Consider the following 22,565-nt stretch of genomic DNA (forward strand, 5'->3'; position numbering starts at 1 on the left):
CACTGTCACTTTATAGAGATCTGTTTTCATTTTATGTGAAAGTGTGTTAGCTGAGTATACAGCTGGAATAATGAGGCTTGCATTACACTGCATGAGTTGTGTGAGAGTTCATTAACGAACATGTCGAACATATAGATTTGCTGTTGTTACACTAGTGTTTAATCTCAACTCCAAGTCATCAAGAATATTCTCAGTTGTCTGGATTCTTCGTTCACCATGGAGCCGTGCAAGAAAAACGGTGTCCTTCACAAATTCAGCTTTACATGGGTGAGTAATTGAGATACAAAAGATCATTTTGTGTGAGCGCCTTTAACTTGTAGGCAGAGATGTCTGATTAATTCCAGTCATGTTGATTAAATATCCTGGACATTTTTTTTTTTATCTTGAAGATTGAAGAAGATCTGGATTTCACCGATCCAATTTGTGCAACCTGATGTTGAGGCTTCAATTGGAGCAACTGAAATTTTGAACCCTTATTAAAAAAAGAAAAAAACCTTGTAGTCAAGTTTTTGAAATCGCACTAACTGGAATTTAGAACGAGGGGAATTCAAACCACATGAACTTTTTTGATTTCAGCCTTAAAAATGAATGATTTGTTTCAAGTTTTGCCATTTTAAAGTGATTCTTACTTATTTATTTTTTTCAGGTAGAAAAGTTTGGACACACTTGCTTGGATGTCTCGTGGATCATTAAACAAAACAACCGGGTAGGACGGAGGTATGATTTCACCAAACCAACCTGCTGTTCAGGACTGATTTGAATTTCTAGCTCAGAAACATAGACTGTATATTAACACACACACTTAAACATATTAACACATATTTTTAAAGATAGAAAATACATAGATGTACACACGCACTGATCAGCCAAAAAATTAAAATCACTAGCAGGTCCATGACCATGCCTTGAGATCTTCGTCATGGTCCCATTCCTGAGCAGCTTGAATCCACATTAATTAATCACTGGTTTAATTCGTCACCACCCTTGCATCAACAGGAGCTTGCTGGGTCCTCCTAACATGCTAAATGCAAACATGCTATTTCACCTTAAGTGTGTTAAGGTGTGTGAGGACTTTGTGCTGTGTGTAACAATAATTAGTGATGTGACTGCAGAGCCACATTTAACTAGTAATGTTTGGACTGGTTACATGATGCTTCTGAGGAGGAACGAGCAGAGAAGTTGAAGCTAGAGCAGACTTTGCGGTGCACAAGACTCACACAAATCCATTCAGACAGTTGAGTGCAACAACTCACGGACTGTACAGAGTAGAAGGTCAGTGTTGCTAGGCAATGTGAGCGTTGGGTGCATGTGTGTGCTTGACACATGTAGAGACTGTATAGCTCTCTTTTTGCTTTAATGTGTGTGTTTGTGGCTTCAGCTGCTGTGAAGTTTATATGGTTGATACATGTCTGACTTGGTGATGTTTTAGTCTTCTGTTAATTGTACAAGAAGTGTCAGGGTTAATAATGCTTGTTGCACCTAGAGAAATGTCCATTGCTGTTATTTATTGTCGGTCTTTATCGTTTAGTTGTTGTTCCGTCTTCTTTCCTGGTGACAGTCAGCTGTGTGCACAGGCTGCAAAGTGCCATCTGTAGAAAAGGTTGTTGGTTTGGACAGAGAAGCTGTGCTCTGTGGTGTGATGTGTGTATGTTGACATGTTAATGCAGCTAAATGTATTACTTAAAGGTCCAGTGTGCAGGATCTAGTGGTGAGGTTACAGAACTGAAATGTCTCCTGTGTGCCAAGCATGTGGCAGAACTATGTGAAAATACGGAAACACGAATGGGGCCATCTGGAGCCAGTGTTTGGTTTGTGGTCTGGGTTACTTTAGAACAACATGGTGGGCCTGCTTTGTATGTAGATATATGAATTGATATTCCATTTCTGCCAATAGATGCCCCTAAATCAGGGGTAGGGCAACCTGTGGCCCTGGAGCCACATTTGGCTCTTAGGGGCCGTACACATACCACGTTTTTTGCATCCTCAAATTCATTGTTTTCAGCGTAGGCGTGCTTAAACGCCAGAGCAACACACATGCGTTAAAGTGCGCCTGTGTTTCAGGACACAACGCCTGCGCCCTGAGATAAACCAACTTTTGCACGTCGTGTGACGAGGAACAACCAATCACAGCTGACAGATATCTTTCCCTTCTTCTGAACATATCAGTCTGTAATAAATATGGAGAAGTTGATCATGTTAGTGCAGGGCTACCAGAGCTTTACATCTGTCTCACTGACAATAGGCCTACACACTAACAGCGCCTGGAAGAAGATCAGCTCTGCACTCAGGATTTCAGGGAAATAGATTGTGATATGGTGCTTGTTAAGGTTGCTTAGCAACCTCAGATGCAACCTGCCACTGTGCTCTTGAAAGCTGGCTCAAAAAAGGCACAAAAGTAGCACCCAGTGCCTGACCTTGTGTTTTCCAGGCAGTTAAAGATAGGCTGTGTCACCTTCATAATAAGAGTCAAATATGTTTTATGGCTCCAGACTTCTTTAAAATTTCTGGTTAAAAATGTCTTTTGATCGTAAAGGTTGCCAACCGCTGCTCTAAATCCTACACACTGGACCTTTAATGGATCTATGGGATACACATTAAGTGATGTTAAAAGAAAGCCAAGCAAAGATACATTTCAAAATGCTTTATATACAAGTTGCACATACAACATAAAGACTTAAACAATATAAGATTTATACACTTTGTACATCAGCTGACTAGAAACCACTGACAATACTAACAGAAGTGACATGGGGAGAGAGTCAAGCCATTTAACACACAAGTCAAAGTAATTCACAAAATAATGAAAACTCAGCATGGTTAACTCACCAGTATGCTAGTTTGGAAGGTAAATATCAAGAACTGTATTTGCAAACTAAATACTCTTTACATTTCCGTCAGTATAATTCCATCTATCAAGCAGACATACAATTATTTTGTATTCAGTTCTTCCCATGTTTAAGATAAAATGTGCCATACCTTGTGATTCAAACGTCCCTCACTAATAGCTAGAGTTTGAGGAACATTAAATCATCATCTGGTTTTGAGTCCACAGTTCAGACAAGGCTTATCCATAGTTACTCATTTTCAGTGTCATGTGGGCTCCCAACATGAACATTTCACCCACAGTAAGGCACAGTGACTAAAAGAACAAGAGTTCAATTCAGAAATATGACGAGGGAAAATATGATTTCATACCATTTCTGTATAGACACTTTGTTTTTTGGAATACAACACAAGTTAAACATTGTGCCCTCGTTTTGTAAAGCAACTACGGACCGATGCAGCCAGACATCCACTCATAGACACGACACTGAACAGAGAAATTCTGAGAAACAAGTAGCAGTAATCATACTCATGAACACAATAATCAGTAAGTTGGTTGGCAAGATTATCGGTAACTGGCGAACTTTGAAAATTTAATTCTCAACATAATGAACTGATCTTCTCGAGGGGTTATTTTGTGCTGCAAAGCGCTCAATTAATGTGCCTGGTTTGGAATAGAGACGCATTGCTCAATGGATGTTATGTTGATCCTCTATTTGTCCACCAGAGGGAGTACTAGTCCATATATTCCAATAGCAGAGAGAGGTGTGACTGTTCACATCTGAGATTGATTTTGTCTTTGTGACCAGCAGCCAGCATAAGGTGAGGATAGGGGTTGTAGGTCGAGACCCCTTTTGCACATGCAGGTGCTGCACTTCAGAGTAGAGCTAAAATCTGATTGGACAGCAGGTTGTGTGGGTTGATTGGGTTAGAAATATTTTTGCATATTGTGCTGTAGTAGCTGGCCTGGGGCTGCTTAGAGGTTTAACTGTCGTCCTCATCCTCTTCTTGCTTGTCGTCTGTCAGTATCTCCGGCTCCCGAAAACACACCTCGAAGAAGTTGACCAGGGATTGGCTCAGGTGCTGCTGTGTCCCTTCGCTGTGTAGGAAGTGTCCCTCATCTGGGTAGATCTGTAAAGACATACCCAGAATGAGATTTATATCTGCTTAGCTGTATCTAACAATATTTTCACAATCAAGTAATCATTATTTTAGCGTTAATTAATAAATGACCATTTAGCTGATAGAATGTGAAAAAAAAGACCACTGATCCAAACCCAAAAATGTGCGATTTAAAAAATAGTACCAGCAAAGGTTCACATTTTTTAAGTCTACGAGAAAACAGGTCACACTTAAGTATATTGCAAAAAATGTCATAAAAAATGTCATAGTACAGTATGCAATAAAAGTAAATACTATATTTAAGTAGAAAGCATAGTATAGTATGCCCTAAAAAACATTATTATAGTTAGTCATTAAAAAAAACATTAAGAGGTCATAAAAATATCATCAAGACATCATGAAAAATGTCATAGTATTGTATGCCATAAGAATATTATAAAAAAAAATTATAGTATGTAACAAAAATAACATGAAAGAAGTCACAGTATAATGTACCATGAAAATATTATGAAAATGGCAAAGTACAGTATGCATAAAATATCTTAAAAGAAATGGCACACCATAGTATGTTATAGAAAACATCATAGTGCAGTATGTCATAAAATCTTCATAGTATAGTATGTTATAAAAAAGACATAGTATAAATGTAAAAAAAAAAAGACATAGTATAAATGTCAAAAAAATTGTCATAGTATAGTGTCATAAGAAACATAGTATGGAATGTCATAAAAACAGTCATGGTATAGTATGTTATAAAGAATGTCATAGTACAGTATTCTGAATTTGTATCTGAATTCTCAGAGTTTTTATCCAGTTTAGTTCTTAAATCAGATAAAGTTATTATTGTAGGTGATTTTAACATTCACGTTGATGTTGATAATGACTCCCTGGCTACCGCGTTTATCTCATTATTAGATTACATTGGCTTCAGTCAGGGTGTACATGAACCCACTCACTGTTTTAACCATACCCTTGATCTAGTTCTGACGTATGGAATTGAAATTGATAACCTAAAAGTCTTTCCACAGAATCCCTCGCTATCGGATCATTATCTGATTACTTTTGATTTCTTTTTACTCGATTACACGCCACTCAGCAACAGTTACTATTCTAGATGTTTATCAGATAGTGCTGTCGCAAAATTTAAGGAAATGATTCCTCCGTCGTTAAATTCAATACCATGTCCTTCAGTAACAGAGGTTTCCCGTGCCGACTTTAACCGAATTGATCATCTTGTCGATAGCGCCGTATGCTCGCTGCGAACAACACTCAACTCTGTAGCTCCTCTTAAAAAGAAGTTAACAAAGCAAAGAAAGTTCGCTCCTTGGTATAACTCGCAAACCCGTAAGTTAAAACAAATATCGCGAAAATTTGAAAGGAATTGGCGATTAACCAAACTGGAAGAATCTCGTTTAATCTGGGCAGACAGTCTCAAAACTTATAAGAGGGGCCTCCGCAATGCCAGAGCAAACTATTACTCAGCTTTAATAGAAGAAAATAAGAACAACCCCAGGTTTCTTTTCAGCACTGTAGCCAGGCTGACTGAGAGTCAAAGCTCTATTGAGCCTTGTATTCCTTTAGCCCTTAGCAGTAATGATTTTATGAGCTTTTTTAATGACAAAATTATAACTATTAGAGGCAAAATTCATGACCTCCTGTCCTCAGATAGTACCTATCTGCCCTCAAACACAGCTGTAAGACCTAATATATATTTAGATTGCTTCTCCCTGATTTCTCTTCAAGAATTGACCGCAGTGATTTCTTCATCTAAATCATCAACGTGTCTCTTAGACCCCATCCCAACTAGGCTACTTAAGGAGGTCTTTCCTTTGGTTAACACTCATATATTAGATATGATCAATATATCCTTATTAACAGGCTATGTACCACAGTCTTTTAAGGTAGCTGTAATTAAACCTATACTTAAAAAGCCCACCCTGGATCCAGAGGTGTTAGCCAATTATAGGCCAATATCTAATCTTCCCTTTATGTCAAAGATCCTTGAGAAAGTAGTCGCAGACCAGCTGTGTGATTTTCTCCATGATAATAATTTATTTGAGGAATTTCAGTCAGGATTTAGAGTGCATCATAGCACTGAGACAGGACTAGTTAAAATTACAAATGACCTTCTGATTGCTTCAGACAAAGGACTCATCTCTGTACTTGTTTTATTAGATCTTAGTGCGGCGTTTGACACAACTGACCATCAAATTCTGCTACAGAGACTGGATCACTTAATTGGCCTAAAAGGTTCTGCACTAAGCTGGTTTAAATCTTATTTATCTGATCGTTTTCAGTTCCGCAAGGTTCTGTGCTCGGACCAATCCTATTTATTCTATATATGCTTCCTTTAGGTAACATCATTAGAAATCATTCTGTAAATTTCCATTGTTAGGCGGATGATACTCAGTTGTATTTATCGATGAAGCCAGAAGAAAGTAATCAATTAACTAAACTTCATAACTGCCTTAAAGACATAAAAACCTGGATGAGCAACAATTTCCTGATGTTAAATTCAGACAAAACTGAAGTTATTGTTCTTGGCCCCAAACAACTCAGAGACTCTTTATCTGATGACATAGTTTCTCTAGGTGGCATTGCTCAGGCCTCTAGCACTACCGTAAGAAACCTCGGAGTAACATTTGATCAAGATTTGTCTTTTAATTCTCATTTAAAACAAACCTCATGGACTGCATTTTTTCATCTGCGTAATATTGCGAAAAATTAGGCCTATCCTGACCCGAAAAGATGCAGAAAAAATTGGTCCACGCTTTTGTTACCTCTAGACTGGATTACTGTAACTCTCTATTATCAGGTAGCTCTAGTAAGTCCTTAAAAACTCTCCAGCTAATTCAGAATGCAACAGCATGTGTACTAACAGGAACTAAGAAACAAGATCATATTTCTCCTGTTTTAGCTTCGCTGCACTGGCTCCCTGTAAAATCCAGAACTGAATTTAAAATCCTACTGTTAACTTATAAAGCTCTAAATGGTCAAGCTCCGTCATATCTTAGAGAGCCTTATTATCCCACCAGAACACTGCGCTCTGAGAACGCAGGGTTACTCGTGGTCCCTAAAGTCTTCAAAAGTAGATCAGGAGCCAGAGCCTTCAGCTATCAGGCTCCTCTCCTGTGGAATCATCTTCCTGTTACGGTCCGGGAGGCAGACACCGTCTCCACATTTAAGACTAGACTTAAGACTTTCCTCTTTGATAAAGCTTATAGTTAGGGCTGGCTCAGACTTGCCCTGTACCAGCCCCTAGTTAGGCTGACTTAGGCCTAGACTGCTGGGGGACCTCCTATAAAACAACGGTCTCTCTCTCTCTCTCTCTCTCTCTCTCTCTCTCTCTCTCTCTCTCTCATATATGTCTTGTTACTGCATCCTGCTAACTCGGCCATATTGCATGTCACTAACTGGGCTTCTTCTCCGGAGCCTTTGTGCTCCACTGTCAAGCAGGTTAACTTCTATCACAGCAGTGCCTGGATAGTGTGACATGTGTGGTTGTGCTGCTGCTGTGGTCCTGCCAGATGCCTCCTGCTGCTGCTGTTATCATTAGTCATTCTTCAACTGTTATTATACACATATGATTATTGTCACATATGTATACTATCAAATGTTAATATTTACTTTCAACATATTGTACAACAACAGCCAGAATCATAATTATAATATTATTACTTATCACAATCATTAATGTTGTTGTAACCTAAGCTATTAACATTATCGTCTGTCCTGCATCTCTCTCTGTCTTTGTCTCTGTCTCTCTCTCTCTCTCTGTCTCGGTCTCTCTTTCTGTCTCATTGTGACATACGGATTGCTGTTAATTTATTATGTTGATCTGTTCTGTACAACATCTATTGCACGTCTGTCCGTCCTGGAAGAGAGTCTTCCTGAGGTTTCTACCGGTTTTTTTTCCCCGTTAAAAGTTTTTTTGGGGGGAGTTTTTCCTTATCTGCTGTGAGGGTCCAAAGGACAGAGGGATGTCGTATGCTGTAAAGCCCTGTGAGGCAAATTGTGATTTGTGATATTGGGTTTTATGAATAAAATTGATTGATTGATTGAGTATGTCATAAAAATTGTCATAGTATGGTATGTTATAAAAAAAAGGTCATAGTATAGTATGTCATAAAAATTGTCATAGTATGGTATGTTATAAAAAAAAGGTCATAGTATAGTATGTCATAAAAATTATCATAGTATAAGTATGTCATGAAACAGTCATAGTATAGTATGTCACAAATAACAGTACGGTAAGTTGTAAAAAAGTCATAGTGTAGTATGTCGTTCAAAATTATGAAAAAAAAGTCAGTCTGGTATATCGTTCAAAATTATGGAAAAAAGTAATAGTAAAGAATGTCGTTCGAAATTATGAAAAAAAGTATGTCGTTCAAAATTATGAAAAAAGTCATAGTATAGTATGTCGTTCAAAAGTCATAGTATAGTATGTCGTTCAAAATTATGAAAAAAAGTCATAGTATATTGTCCAAAATTATGAAAAAAAGTCATAGTATAGTATGTCGTTCAAAAGTCATAGTATAGTATGTCGTTCAAAATTATGAAAAAAAGTCATAGTATATTGTCCAAAATTATGAAAAAAAGTCATAGTATAGTATGTCGTTCAAAATTATGAAAAAAAAGTCATAGTATTCATTCATTCATTCATTCATCTTCTAACCGCTTCATCCTCTTGAGGGTCGCGGGGGGGCTGGAGCCTATCCCAGCTACATCGGGCGAGAGGCAGGGTACACCCTGGACAGGTCGCCAGACTATCGCAGGGCTGACACATAGAGACAAACAACCATTCACGCTCACATTCACACCTACGGACAATTTAGAGTCATCAATTAACCTAGTCCCCAATCTGCATGTCTTTGGACTGTGGGAGGAAGCCGGAGTGCCCGGAGAGAACCCACGCTGACACGGGGAGAACATGCAAACTCCACACAGAAGGGCTCCCACGCCCGGGATCGAACCGGCAACCCTCTTGCTGTGAGGCGAGAGTGCTAACCACCACACCACCGTGCCGCCCAAGTCATAGTATATTGTCCAAAATTATGAAAAAAAGTCATAGTATAGTATGTCGTTCAAAAGTCATAGTATAGTATGTCGTTCAAAATTATGAAAAAAAAGTCAGTCTGGTATATCGTTCAAAATTATGGAAAAAAGTAATAGTAAAGAATGTCGTTCGAAATTATGAAAAAAAGTATGTCGTTCAAAATTATGAAAAAAGTCATAGTATAGTATGTCGTTCAAAAGTCATAGTATAGTATGTCGTTCAAAATTATGAAAAAAAGTCATAGTATATTGTCCAAAATTATGAAAAAAAGTCATAGTATAGTATGTCGTTCAAAAGTCATAGTATAGTATGTCGTTCAAAATTATGAAAAAAAAGTCATAGTATATTGTCCAAAATTATGAAAAAAAGTCATAGTATAGTATGTCGTTCAAAATTATGAAAAAAAGTCATAGTATATTGTCCAAAATTATGAAAAAAAGTCATAGTACAGTATGTCGTTCAAAGTCATAGTATAGTATGTCGTTCAAAATTATGAAAAAAAGGCATAGTAAAGCATGTCGTTCAAAATTATGAAAAAAGTCATGGTATATTGTCGAAAATTATGAAAAAATGTCATAGTATGGTATGTCGTTCAAAATTATGAAAAAAAAGGCATAGTAAAGCATGTCGTTCAAAATTATGAAAAAAGTCATAGTATAGCATGTCGTTCAAACTTATGAAAAAAAAGTCATAGTATAGTATGTTGTTCAAAATTATGAAAAAAGTCAAAGTATAGTATGTCGTTCAAAATTATGAAAAAAGTCATGGTATGGTATGTCGTTCAAAATTATGAAAAAAAGGCATAGAAAGCATGTCGTTCAAAATTATGAAAAAAGTCATAGTAAAGCATGTCGTTCAAAATTATGAAAAAAAGTCATAGTATGGCATGTCGTTCAAACTTATGAAAAAAAGTCATAGTATGGTATGTCGTTCAAAATTATGAAAAAAAAGTCATAGTATAGTATGTCGTTCAAAATTATGAAAAAAAGTCATAGTATAGTATGTCGTTCAAAATTATGAAAAAAAGGCATAGTAAAGCATGTCGTTCAAAATTATGAAAAAAGTCATAGTATAGTATGTCGTTCAAAATTATGAAAAAAAGTCATAGTATAGCATGTCGTTCAAAATTATGAAAAAAGTCATAGTATAGTATGTTGTTCAAAATTATGAAAAAAGGCATAGTATAGCATGTCGTTCAAAATTATGAAAAAAAGTCATAGTATAGCATGTTGTTCAAAATTATGAAAAAAAGGCATAGTAAAGCATGTCGTTCAAAATTATGAAAAAAGTCATAGTATAGCATGTCGTTCAAACTTATGAAAAAAGTCATAGTATGGTATGTCGTTCAAAATTATGAAAAAAAAAGTCATAGTATAGTATGTCGTTCAAAATGATGAAAAAAACGTTATAGTATAGTATGTCGTGAAAAAGTCAGTATAGTATCTCATAAAAAAGTCATAGTATAGTGTGTCGTAAAAAGTCATAGTATAGGATGTCGTTCAAAATTATGAAAAAAGTCATAGTATAGCATGTCGTTCAAAATTATGGAAAAAAGTCATAGTATAGTATGTCGTTCAAAATTATGAAAAAAGTCACAGTATAGGATGTCGTTCAAAATTATGAAAAAAGTCATAGTATAGCATGTCGTTCAAAATTATGGAAAAAAGTCATAGTATGGTATGTCGTTCAAAATTATGAAAAAAGTCACAGTATAGGATGTCGTTCAAAATTATGAAAAAAGTCATAGTATAGCATGTCGTTCAAAATTATGAAAAAAAGTCATAGTGTGGTATGTCATTCAAAATTATGAAAAAAAGTCATAGTATAGTATGTCATAAAAAAAGACAGTATAGTATGTCAAAAAAATCGTCATAGTATAGTATGTTAGGAAACAAGTCATAGTATAGTATATCAAAATATAGTCATAGTATAGTATGTCAAAAAAGTTATACTACAGTGTGTCAAAAAAAATTGTCATAGTATAGTATGTCATTAAAATAGTCATAGTATAGTATGTCATAAAAATCATCATAGTCCAATACGTTATAAAAAATATCATAGTATAGTATGTCAAAAAATTGTCATAGTCATAGTATAGTATGTCAAAAAAAGTTATACTATAGTGTGTCAAAAAAATCGTCATAGTATAGTATGTCATTAAATAGTCATAGTATAGTATGTCATAAAAATCATCATAGTCCAATATGTTATAAAAAAATATCATAGTATAGTATGTCAAAAAATTGTCATAAAAAAGTTGTAGTATAGTATGTCATAAAAAGGTCATAGTAAATTTTGTCATAAAAAATACATATTGTAGTATGTGATAAAAATGTCATACCGTAATATGTCATTAAAAGTCATAGTATAGTATGTTATAAAAATATTATCAAACATGTACTATTATACTATGTTACAAAAATGTCATAAAAAATATAGTGAAAAAATACATAGTATAAAAAATATGGTATATCGTATGCCATGAAAATGTTACTCAAATATATCATAACATAGTATCTTTCGAAAAAGGTCATAACAAATGTCATGTATGGTGTCAGTGGTCAAAAGCTGGGTATGTCCTGTTTTTGTTCCTGTTTCCTGTTTTTTTTTTCTTCTCATCTTAGGATTCACCCTCCCTACTCCCTGCAGTGATGAGTGATCGAGATCACCAGCATCTAATCATTAATCATGGACGTGGTTGTTAAATTCCTGAAGAAGCTAAGAGTCAGAGCCAGTGTTCGTTTTCTTGTACACTTTTGCTGCCTTGTTTTGTCAAATAAATTAAAGCTTTTCTTTGTACACCACATTTCCATTTGGCTTGTTCGCTCATTACTTTTTATTGTTACTTCCCCCATTCCCTGATCCTGATTTAGGAACCCAACATATAGTATATGTATGCCTGATAATGTTATAAATAAAAAGTCATACTATAGTATGTTATAAAAATGTCATAGAAATGTAATAGAATAGTATACCATAAAAAAACTATTAGGTCAAGAAAAGTTATAAAAATGTCATAGTATGTTAAAGAATAAACATCATAAAAATATCATAGTGTAGTATGTCACAAAAATACCATAAAAAGTCACAGTATAGTATGACGTAAAAATCTTCATAGTAAAGTATGTTATAACAAAGGTCATGGTACAGTATGTCAAAAAAAAAATCGGCATAGTATGTTAAAGAAAACGTAACATAGGTCATTAAAAAGGATAGTATGTCATATATAAAAACGTCATATTATAGTATATTATAAAAAAAGGTCATAGTATATCATAAAATAGTCATAGTATAGAATGTCATATAAAACGTCATAGTATAGTGTGTCACAAAAACCTCATAGTATAGCATGTCAAAAAAATCGTCATAGTATAATATGTTGTAAAAAGTCATAGGACAGTATGTCATAAAAAAGACATAGTATAGTGTGTCATAAAAATCTTGATAGTATAGTATGTTGTAAAAAAAAAAGTCATAGTATAGAATGTCATAAAAAAAGTCATAGTATAGTATGTTATGAAAAAACGTCATAGGATGTCTTTAAAAAGTCATAGTAAAGTAGGTCAAAAAAATGACATAGTAGAGTGTGTCAAAAAAAATCGTCACAGTATAGTATGTTGTAAAAAGTCAGTATGGTGTCATAAAAAAGTAATAGTATAGTATGTCATAAAAAAGTAATAGTATAGTATGTCATAAAAAAGACATAGTAAAGTATGTCCAAAAGATCGTCATAGTATAGTATGTCATAAAAAAAGTCATAGTATGTCATAAAAAAGTAATAGTATAGTATGTCATAAAAAAGACATAGTAAAGTATGTCCAAAAGATCGTCATAGTATAGTATGTCATAAAAAAGTCATAGTATGTCATAAAAAAAAGTCATAGTATAGAATGTCATAAAAAAACGTCATAGTATAGTATGTCGTCAAAAAAAAAGTCATAGTAGAATATCTCATAAAAAAGTCAAACTATAGTATGTCATATAAAACGTCATAGTATAGTATGTCATAAAAAAGTCATAGTATAGTATGTCATAAAAACTGCATAGTATAGTATGTTACAAAAACAGTCGTAGTATAATATGTCAAAAAAAACAGTATGGGAAGTCTTAAAAAAGTCATAGTATGTCATAAAAAAGGTCATAATATAGTACGTTATAAAAATTGTCATAGTATAGTTTTTTATTTAAAAAAAGGTCATAATATAGTATGTCATAAAAAAGACATAGCATAGAATGTCATAAAAATCGTCATAGTATAGTATGCCATAAAAGTCGTCACAGTATAGTATGTTATAAAAAAGTCATAGTATAGTATGTCATAAAAAAACGTCATAGTATAGTATGTGGTAAAAAAGACATAGTATGGTATGTCATAAAAATCGTCATAGTATAGTATGTCATAAAAACAGTCATAGTAGAATATCTCATAAAAAAGTCAAACTATAGTATGTCATATAAAACGTCATAGTATAGTGTGTCATAAAAAATCGTCATAGTATAGTATGTCATAAAAAAGTCACAGTAAAGTATGCCAAAAAAAAAGTGGTGTGGTAAGTTATAAAAAAGGTCGTAATATAGTATGTCATGAAAATCGTCATAGTATAGGATGTCGTAATAAAATCCACAGTATAGTATGTCATAAAAAATGTCATAGTGAAGTATGTCATAGATAATGTTTTTGTATAGTGTGTTTAAAAACATTATAGTATAGTGCGTCATAAAAAAAGACAGTATAGTATGTCATAAAAAAGTCATAATACAGTATGTTGTAAAAAAGTCATAGTATATTATGTTGTAAAAAAGTCATAGTATAGTACGTCATAAAAATAGTCATAGTATAGTAGGTCGTCCTCTCTCATAGTTCAAACTGCTTGACCTTCAACCATTTTTCCAAAAACTTGCATTTCCCTTTCATCCAGGAATTTTAACAACCAAGCATTAAGAGACCTTTGCATAATTGTGCTTTTCAGATGACATCAAACGTGGCAGAATTCCATAAACAAACTACACAGAGTCCCACTACACACTCACATAATTAAATGCATGCCGGTCAGGTCTAGCATTGACTTCAGAAACTCACCTGTAGAGTGTAATTGGCCTTCTCGCTGATTAAATGATTGATAAATTTGGCCGTGTGCTGGAAGTGAACCTTTTCTGTGGTAGTGGAGAAGATAAGATTGGGGATAACACGTTAGGGTGTGATCAAAGTTAATAGCTAATGTTTCACTCACTGCTGTATTGAGATTAATATGTAAAATATATGTTCATTACCGTCAGCAGTTGGGTGAATTATCAAGTACTGCTTCTGCAGAAGCTGACCCGCTCTGTGTGCTAAATTTGCCATCTGAAGGAAAGAGAGAGGGAAATCCATCATGTATGTCATTAAGGACCTCTTTATAACGACCTTTAACTCCAACACTGTGTAGGCTGAACATGGTGAGTGATTTGAAACTTTACCGTATATACTCGGGAGTCTGTCTTTGAGCCGAGGTATCGTTCTGAAAATGCAGATGCTGCCATTTGGAAAGAGGAAACACAGAATTAGAAAGATTGAACGCCTTCAGTCCCAAGAGCACACATCAATGGAAGACAAATATGTGTAAAGTTATACCATATAGCTCGAAATCTGTGATGGGAGAGACTGCTGCTCCACATTTAAGTTGGTTAAACTCCTCAGAGCTCAGAAGCATCGTGGCTAAATATCCTCCATAGGCCTGAACAAAGGTAGGAGAGACACAGAAACATATCAAGAAGTCTAATTATAGTGATAATAATTTCTATGTGAGGCATGTGTTCTCCTTACCTTTCCATAAACTCCCATTCGAGTCTTATCAATATAAGGCTCTTTGGATATTAACCTAAAGACGGAAGAAAACCAGTCAGACTTTAATGTTTCGGGACTGACTGACTTATTGTTGTGCTTGCAGAAAACGCAGAAATCTTGCCTGAGTGCCTCCAGCTGGTCCCTCTCCTCTAGTCTTCCCAGTTTCCTCCTGACTTTGTGGAGAAGGTTGGTGCCCTGGAAGCCGCTGCCACTGCCGTCAAAGCGGATGACGATGGTGCTGAAGCTGCTGACCAGAACCGTCGCCCAGTCCACTCGGAACTGCTCCGACACCATCTGACCGCCAGGCGTACCGTCTCTGTAGGAAAAACCACAGCCATGTTGGTCATCTCACAAAATTCTCAGTTTAATATTAGATGGTTATGTTGTTCAGAGAAAGGCACATCTTATTTCAGTATTGTTGGTATCATAACTGGACAAGAAGAGGGTTTAACATTAAAACTGACGAATAAGAGCAAAGGAATAGTAATGCAGTCCAATAAAACAACAATCTATTACTATAATTTTCACAAATGCAGTATCAGTGCAGAATATTCTAGTTTATATCATATTATATTATTATCTTGTGGTGCTGAATCAACTCATGACTCCATTAGCTACATGTCAGAAAGTTAATTGGAAACTATTTCAGTGAATGATCAGTAATTGAAGTCATTTCTCAAGCACACATGTGAATATTTGCTGTTTTTCTGTCTTTTTAAAATAATATATCGTGAATATGTCAAAAGTATTGGACAACACTTGCAATTTGAAGACTTCACCTTGAGCCCTGGGGAATAGTGACAAGCAATTCTTACTATTTTTCATGGTTATTGGAGCAAACAGTCAAAAGTAATTGACAGAAAGGCTCTGTCCAGCTTTATAGTTTCTGTCTCCGCCAAACTCCACCCTGGCTTTCACCTTCACACGCTTTGCACCTGGTGAATTTGCACATCTTTATATTCCAATTATAGCTTATTGCATTAAAACTTCAACAAATTTGGACACTTGTTTAAAGTATACAGTATTTTATCCTATGTTTATATTTTAGTAGTTGCAGTTTAGTAAATTCATAGTTATTCTAGTATAATTCTACTTCTTCTATTGATACATATTTCCTCTACTGTTGATATGTATATTTATTGTGTATTTACTGTTCCAAGGTAACCTGCTGCTGTAACACAAGTAGAAGTACCTATTACAAACTGGAGGCAGTAGCTTGAAAGACATAAGCCTTTATCAGGCAGGGTCTAACAAAAACACTTTTGAGTTGCATTATGGGAAATGCAGGATCAGCATTTTTGGATCTTGACCCATAAGTGACATGACGGTAACTTTTTACCTGAAGGTATCTACATAAGAGTGACATGACACTGTCATAACTATGACATGACACGGCCATGAACCTGTCATGAACATTATGTACATGTCATAAATGTTTATGACTGCTGTCATTAAGTGTCATTTGGTTTTTGTAATGACAAGTTGACATTGTTTGGGTTGTCTTGATTAATGACAACTTGACATTCATTACTAAAGTGACATTATGAGAAGCTTTGGACATGGACTTTGTCATGACAAGTTGACATTAAATTTGTTTGGGGTGTCCTTATAATGACAACTTTACATTAACATAAAGACATCTTCTGGTAATGTCATCCTGGTTAATGTCAAGTTGTCGTTATAAGGACAACCCAGACAAATTTAATGTGAACTTGTCATGACAAAGACAACTTCTGGTAATGTCACTTTGATTAATGTCAAGTTGTCATTAATCAAGACAACCCAAACAATGTCAACTTGTCATTACAAAAAACGAATGGCACTTAATACCAGCAGTCATAAGTGTTTATGACATGTACATAATGTTCATGACAGTGTCATGTCATAGTTATGACAGTGTCATGTCACTCTTATGTAGATACCTTCAAGTAAAGTGTTATCCAAGTGACTAATAGTCAGGATATCCAAACCTTTTTGACCATTCAGTCTTTAATATGATATCTGAGTCCACCAAATCTAAGGAAGTGAAACACTGAATCAGTGTAGTATCCTTTTTAAGCAATAACAAAATAAACTGTTAGCTGCTTGATAATATTCTGTGCACTGTTTCATAAAGACATCTCTTTGCAACAGTCAGATGTATTCATACTCACACAAGCAGCAGTAAGGGGTAATGGGCTGTATCTACGAATCCAGCTGGCTTCAGAATCTGCATCGTCAGAGCTACAACAGACACAATAAGGTTAACGGGAATCTTATAATAGAAGATGACTGGCTGTAATTTCATCAGGGCGTACACATAGGTAAGCACATACTGTAGTCGTCTATGGTGATGGTCTCGTACTCCACTCTGGGCATCTGCATGTTGTTGTGCGTGTTGTTTAGTCTTTCGTTTGTCTCCACGTTAAACACCTCTGCAGTTAAACAGATTAAACAGGTCCTTTGTTATGACCTCTCCATTCATCAATGAAAACATATTCATGTAATTCAACACAGCTTGTTAAACATGGACGACGACACTCACTCTGTCTGTCCTCTGTGCGATAGATGGCCACACTCGGTACATCTGGGCCTACATGGATCAATTTAGTGAAAATCAGTTAACAAGAGTGCAATAACAGAAGTTAATTTGATGTAACAAAGCAGTGACACAAGATTCAAACGCCTCCACAACACCAGTAATCACGCCTCTGAAACCCAATCCTTCTCTGCAACGGAAACATCTCTGCGTCTCATCTAAACAGACTTCAGAAACAGCCCTCTCAGCCAGCTCTGCAGTTAATAATCTACTTCCGTCCCACGAGGAAGTAGCTGATTATTTCACAATGGAGCTGCTCTCCAAAGATCCAATTAATGAAGAAAGCCACTGGCACTTTTTCTCTCTGGAGTGAACCCCCTAACGAAATCAGCCTCCATAGAAACCGTGATGTTGTGCCCCTGTGACGAAGCCACAGGGGCACAAAAACAATGACAGTGTCTCTGAGGGACACGAGGATATATCGTAAACAACAACACAATGTGTTTTAATATGACAAATAGTAAAAGCCGCAGGCTCTCTGCCAGCCGCTCAGCAGTGCTCACATGACTCCTGGCATGCACTCAGACAAGACATTTATTTCTGTGGCTAATCAGAGAGAGATTCAGCAGTGGTTTGAGGTTATCTGCTAATGTCCAGTTCGATATAAGCTCTCAACCTGACATCCAGCTCTAATTCAGTTACGCTTCCCACTGAGCACGGCTCACTGCCTCCCCCAGAAGACTTTCATTCTCAGGAGTGCTGGGGATGTAAAAAGGCTCTCAGTCAGCTGTTCAGGAGATTCAAGGTCAAGCACACTCACCTTTACAGTTGAGTAAGAAGTACCGCATGTCGTGGCTGAATGAAACCTCCACGTAGCCGCACTTGAACTCACAAGATAGGCAGCAGCGGTTGAACGGAGGGATTGTGTCGGCACTGTGGGATGGCACTGGGTGAGCATCATTGTACACTTAAAGAGCAGCTTTGGTATTTTCACAGATTTAACCTTGATCCGAATTACTCACGTTTTTGTGTATGAGTGAGTAAAGAGAACAACAATTTTTGAAACTGGTTCAGTATTGAGTAAGAGTGCTGCAGCCAGCAGCTGCAAAAACAGGCTGTTATTTGACCAGTTGAAACATGTGCAAACTGTCAGTTTATGTCCATTAAAAGTGTTCGTTTTGCCACTGACAGGCTCGGATTAAAATTCTTAGTGTCTAACAACAATTATGGAAAGGATCCCTACAGAGATAGACCTTTTTTTATTAAAGAGTTAGGTCCTTTTTGTTCAACCAGAAACTGCTCAAAATCACAGTATCAAACAGTAATTTTGGTGTGTGTATAGAGCCAGAATATTTTCTAACTTGATGATGAACCAAGAGTTTTATTTTGTTTATTTCAGTTTTGAATGTGTGGTGTATTTTTATTTATTTTTAAGATTATTTTTTGGGGCTTTTTATCTTTAATGGACAGAACAGTGTGTGAAATGGGGGAGAGATAGAGTGGGGAATGACATGCAGAAGAGGGACACAGGTTGGAGTCAAACCTGCGGCCACTGCAGCGACGCGGTGCCTCTGTACATGGGGCGCCAGTGCTATCCACTACACTACCGATGCCCCAAATGTGTGGTGTATTTTAAGGTGTGTAATGACTGTTGATTTAAAAGTCTTTAAGAGTCTGGTGGTTTTGGCAAGAGCAATTTTGGGGCTGTTCCTGGTTGAACAAATCAGATCTTACTCCTTAACAAAAAGTCTATCTCTGTTGGGATCCTTTCCAGAAATCGTTATTGTCAAACCCACTAAACTATTCAAAGAACACATTTCATTCAAAGTCGACAGGGACAAAAGAAAACTCAAAAAACATCTTTGGCGATTATTTGTTGCTTTATAAAGCCCTGCCGACGCATTTGTTTATACATCACACAAGCCTCTTTTGATTCCGCAATGCCGACATTTGTCTCACATCACACACTGGAGCGGAATGATGCCCCTGCTGTTTGGTCATGTGTAAAATCGTAAAGGAGACATGAAGAAGGGACATCGGACAGCAGCCCTATAGTGCCAAGAAGATTTCAGAATGAGACTTCTCTTTGAGCCTGACTTCGTTACACACAGTAACAAACAGACACTTACAACGACAATCTGAGTCTGTCAGTGGCAAAAACAAACGGTTTTAGTGGGCATAAGTTGACAGTGCCAAATGCCCCAAGTAGTTACACTGCAGCCTGTTTAGCCGCTTCCGACAACAGCGCTCTCCCTCATTACCAGACCAGTTTCAAAAATGGTTGGTCCCATTGGTCACTTAGACACAAAACAAGGGAAAGTAGTATCCAGGTTGACAAACACCTAAGTCACCCTTTAAACAGCAGGTGCAGAGGTTCTCAAAATAAATCCTACCTGTACAAGTGCCGTCGTTTGGGGTCATCCTCTGTGCTCAGAAAGTATCTGGAAAACATCCAAACATCACCATCAAATCACAGAATAACCATGATTCCACATTCCTGGCTCTTAAATGCATCAAACTGTCTTACATGAGGTTTCTTTCGTGATTGTAGGCCAGGATGCTGGTGACATCCCAGTCTCCAGAGGTCAGGGACTGAAGTATGTCTGTGCTAGTGTTAGGCTGGAAGAAAGTAAAGGTCCATTAAACCCACTGTACCAAAACTCCAACACAAATATCACAAGGAAAACAATCCTGCAGTTGTTTACCAAAGAGGTGGACATAGAGATGTGGAAGAACTTTCCTCTCCCACCCTGAGGGATTGCTCTAGTGAAGAAGAACTTGTGTCCATCATGGGAAAAGAGCGGTGCTTCATTCTGCAGAGAGGAGAGAGAAACACCTGCATGTGTCCATAAATGTGCCTGCAGGGCTTTTGTATTTCCTGGTATTTACTTGCTGAAGCTCAGAAACACAAAGCAAACACTGTCTGTTTTTTACTAACTAGGAAACAACAACAGGGAAGCTGTGTTATAATCACATACCTGTCTGTGCAACCAGCTCTCACTCTCATCCTCATGTTTCTGGGCAAAGAAAAGTAGGAGAACGAGTCATAAGTTTTTCTGAATCAATCAAATTAAACAAAAACATGCAAAGATAAGTCTGGAGATATTGTATATGTTTGTATTTGTCAACAAATCATAAGAAAGGACCTAAAAAAACAGGGTGTTTGTCTGTCTCGTTAGCACTTTCCAACCTCCATAACCTGAGCTGCTTCCTTCCTCTGAAAGATTTAAATCTTAAACTTTATCACCCCAGACAGGGGAATTTGTGTCATCCAGACATAAAGACACCATAAAATCCACAGTAAAAACAACAAAACAGAACAACATACTGTATACATAATAAAACCAGTTAACTGAGACAGAATAAACAATAAGGTTGAATAAAAGCAGTCAATTCAAATCAGTAAAATCAGACCTGGTACTAAAGTGAAAAAGAGCAGGAGACCTGATGATTAAGCTGCATGTTATACAGGCTGGTGGCTGAAGGAATAAAAGAGTTCTTCTGTGTTGTTTTTGTAGGAGTTTTTTCCACAGGCTAGGCTGCTGCTGCTGCTGTCGCCGAATTTGGAGTGAAAAGGTTATATCCTGTAAAGTTATTTCTAGTTTTCACAGTATAAGATTGGTGTACATGCTAGTGGCTGTTTCTTGGTCAGTGCCTTTGTTTTTTTTCCTGGCAGCACTGAACAAGAAACAGCCATCGGCCAGTGCACCAAACTCATCATCTCACTCACTCATAGAGAATAAATAAATAAAATAAAACAAAAGTTTAACATTTTGAGAAACAAACTTAGATGAGAAGATTGAACACTTACATATCTGTCTTTTATATATTTTCTTACAGCCAGAAGCAGGTATGCTTTGCACAAAGACTGGAAACAAGGGAAAATAACTAGGGTCTGCCCAAAGGAAACACAATCCCTCTACTGGTGCCTTTGAAGCTCACTATTAAATTTAAGGATATCTTCTTATTCAATCCATACAAAAAGCAAGTGTAAAACAATAAGATATTAGACGAGTATTACTGTGAACCATCTCGACACAGAGCACCCATAAACAGTGCAACAGTTCAATTAGCTGCAAGTTGCTCTGTAACTTTATGAAAGTTTCACTCTTACAGTACATAAAACAGATTATGATTATAATAAATGATTCTAATTATAACAATTTACAATTAAAAAAATACCTCCAGGCAAGATTCAAGAAATGTTTTGTGACAGTGAGGGGGGTTATTATTTCATTAGTATTTCATGATGAGTTAAAACAAAGCACAAATATAAATCAATTTAAAAAACTATACAACAAAGATATTTTTGGCAGATAAATAGATGAGGGAAGGTTGTGTTAGGGGAGTACATATTTATTTTGTATCACTGGGTGGGACTTGGACTGTAAATAAACTGGGTTTATTACTTATTTATTTATTTAATTGGGTGGTTATCTTTGTCTTGTTTAGAGTGTTTTTGGTTTGAAATAATGTCATTCATACATTCAAACATCATGATGTTATTTATTGAAACTATTCAGGGACCCTCTGGCAGAGTGTCAGAATTACTTACAGAAGAAGAAGAAGAAGAAGAAGAAGAAGAAAAAGAAGAAGAGGACGAAGAGGAAGGAGGAGGAGAAGAAGATGAAGAAGTAGAACAAGAAGAAGAAGAGGAAGAAAAGAAAAAGCAGAAAAAGGAGTAGAAGAAGAAGAAGACAAAGAAGTAGTAGTAGTAGTAGTAGAAGAAGAAGAAGAAGAAGGAGAAGAAGAAGAAGAAGGAGGAGATATACTTCATTAATCCCTGAGGAATAATTCAATTTTTTTACTCTGTCATACACACAAAGGCTCAAAATACACACACATGCACAAACAGAACCTATACATGCATTAAACGGAGAACAACTCCTTACAGAAGCAGGTAATGAAATTCCTAAAACAGCTGGGAACTGTAGTTTTTCCTAAACGTTACCCAAACACTACACAGTGCATTTGTTGTGGACTATTTTCTGCAGATCTGGTGAGCTAGTGAACATTTGCAGCAGCAGAATGGTGTACATGGGATTGGCTCAAAAATGAAGTGCCCTTGTTCATCATACTGAGGGAACACATGGCCACTGCGGTGGTGTTGCTCACTGATGTGTTTTTAATAGTTTTTGGACAACAATAAAACAAGCTATGTCAGGCTTTGGCTACACGGGCAGTATGTGTTCGTAGGTTTAGATTTATTGTTGGTTTTGTTG

The 22,565-nt window shown here is 36.2% G+C and overlaps 1 protein-coding gene across 4 annotated transcripts in view; it reads right to left on the reverse strand.

Annotated features, from left to right (window-relative positions):
* Positions 1 to 2,705: 2,705 nt before the first annotated feature.
* LOC125902431 (dipeptidyl aminopeptidase-like protein 6) overlaps positions 2,706 to 22,565 on the reverse strand; it is a 172,081-nt gene continuing 152,221 nt past the window's right edge. For 2 of the 4 annotated variants that reach the window (XM_049598759.1, XM_049598758.1), the window contains 15 exons: positions 20,322 to 20,360; positions 20,049 to 20,156; positions 19,871 to 19,962; positions 19,737 to 19,784; positions 18,164 to 18,276; positions 17,350 to 17,397; positions 17,141 to 17,239; positions 16,979 to 17,048; positions 14,947 to 15,141; positions 14,805 to 14,859; positions 14,613 to 14,715; positions 14,459 to 14,514; positions 14,273 to 14,345; positions 14,082 to 14,155; positions 2,706 to 3,954 (listed from right to left, as the gene is read on the reverse strand). In XM_049598759.1, the coding sequence (XP_049454716.1) occupies positions 3,808 to 3,954; positions 14,082 to 14,155; positions 14,273 to 14,345; positions 14,459 to 14,514; positions 14,613 to 14,715; positions 14,805 to 14,859; positions 14,947 to 15,141; positions 16,979 to 17,048; positions 17,141 to 17,239; positions 17,350 to 17,397; positions 18,164 to 18,276; positions 19,737 to 19,784; positions 19,871 to 19,962; positions 20,049 to 20,156; positions 20,322 to 20,360 (1,320 nt within the window). In that variant the 3' untranslated portion in view covers positions 2,706 to 3,807. The remainder of the gene's footprint in view (positions 3,955 to 14,081; positions 14,156 to 14,272; positions 14,346 to 14,458; positions 14,515 to 14,612; positions 14,716 to 14,804; positions 14,860 to 14,946; positions 15,142 to 16,978; positions 17,049 to 17,140; positions 17,240 to 17,349; positions 17,398 to 18,163; positions 18,277 to 19,736; positions 19,785 to 19,870; positions 19,963 to 20,048; positions 20,157 to 20,321; positions 20,361 to 22,565) is intronic. The other 2 variants (XM_049598761.1, XM_049598760.1) reach the window with 1 other exon arrangement.

The sequence above is a fragment of the Epinephelus fuscoguttatus genome, linkage group LG15 (assembly GCF_011397635.1).
Source record: "Epinephelus fuscoguttatus linkage group LG15, E.fuscoguttatus.final_Chr_v1".
In the NCBI taxonomy this organism is placed as follows: Eukaryota; Metazoa; Chordata; class Actinopteri; order Perciformes; family Serranidae; genus Epinephelus; species Epinephelus fuscoguttatus.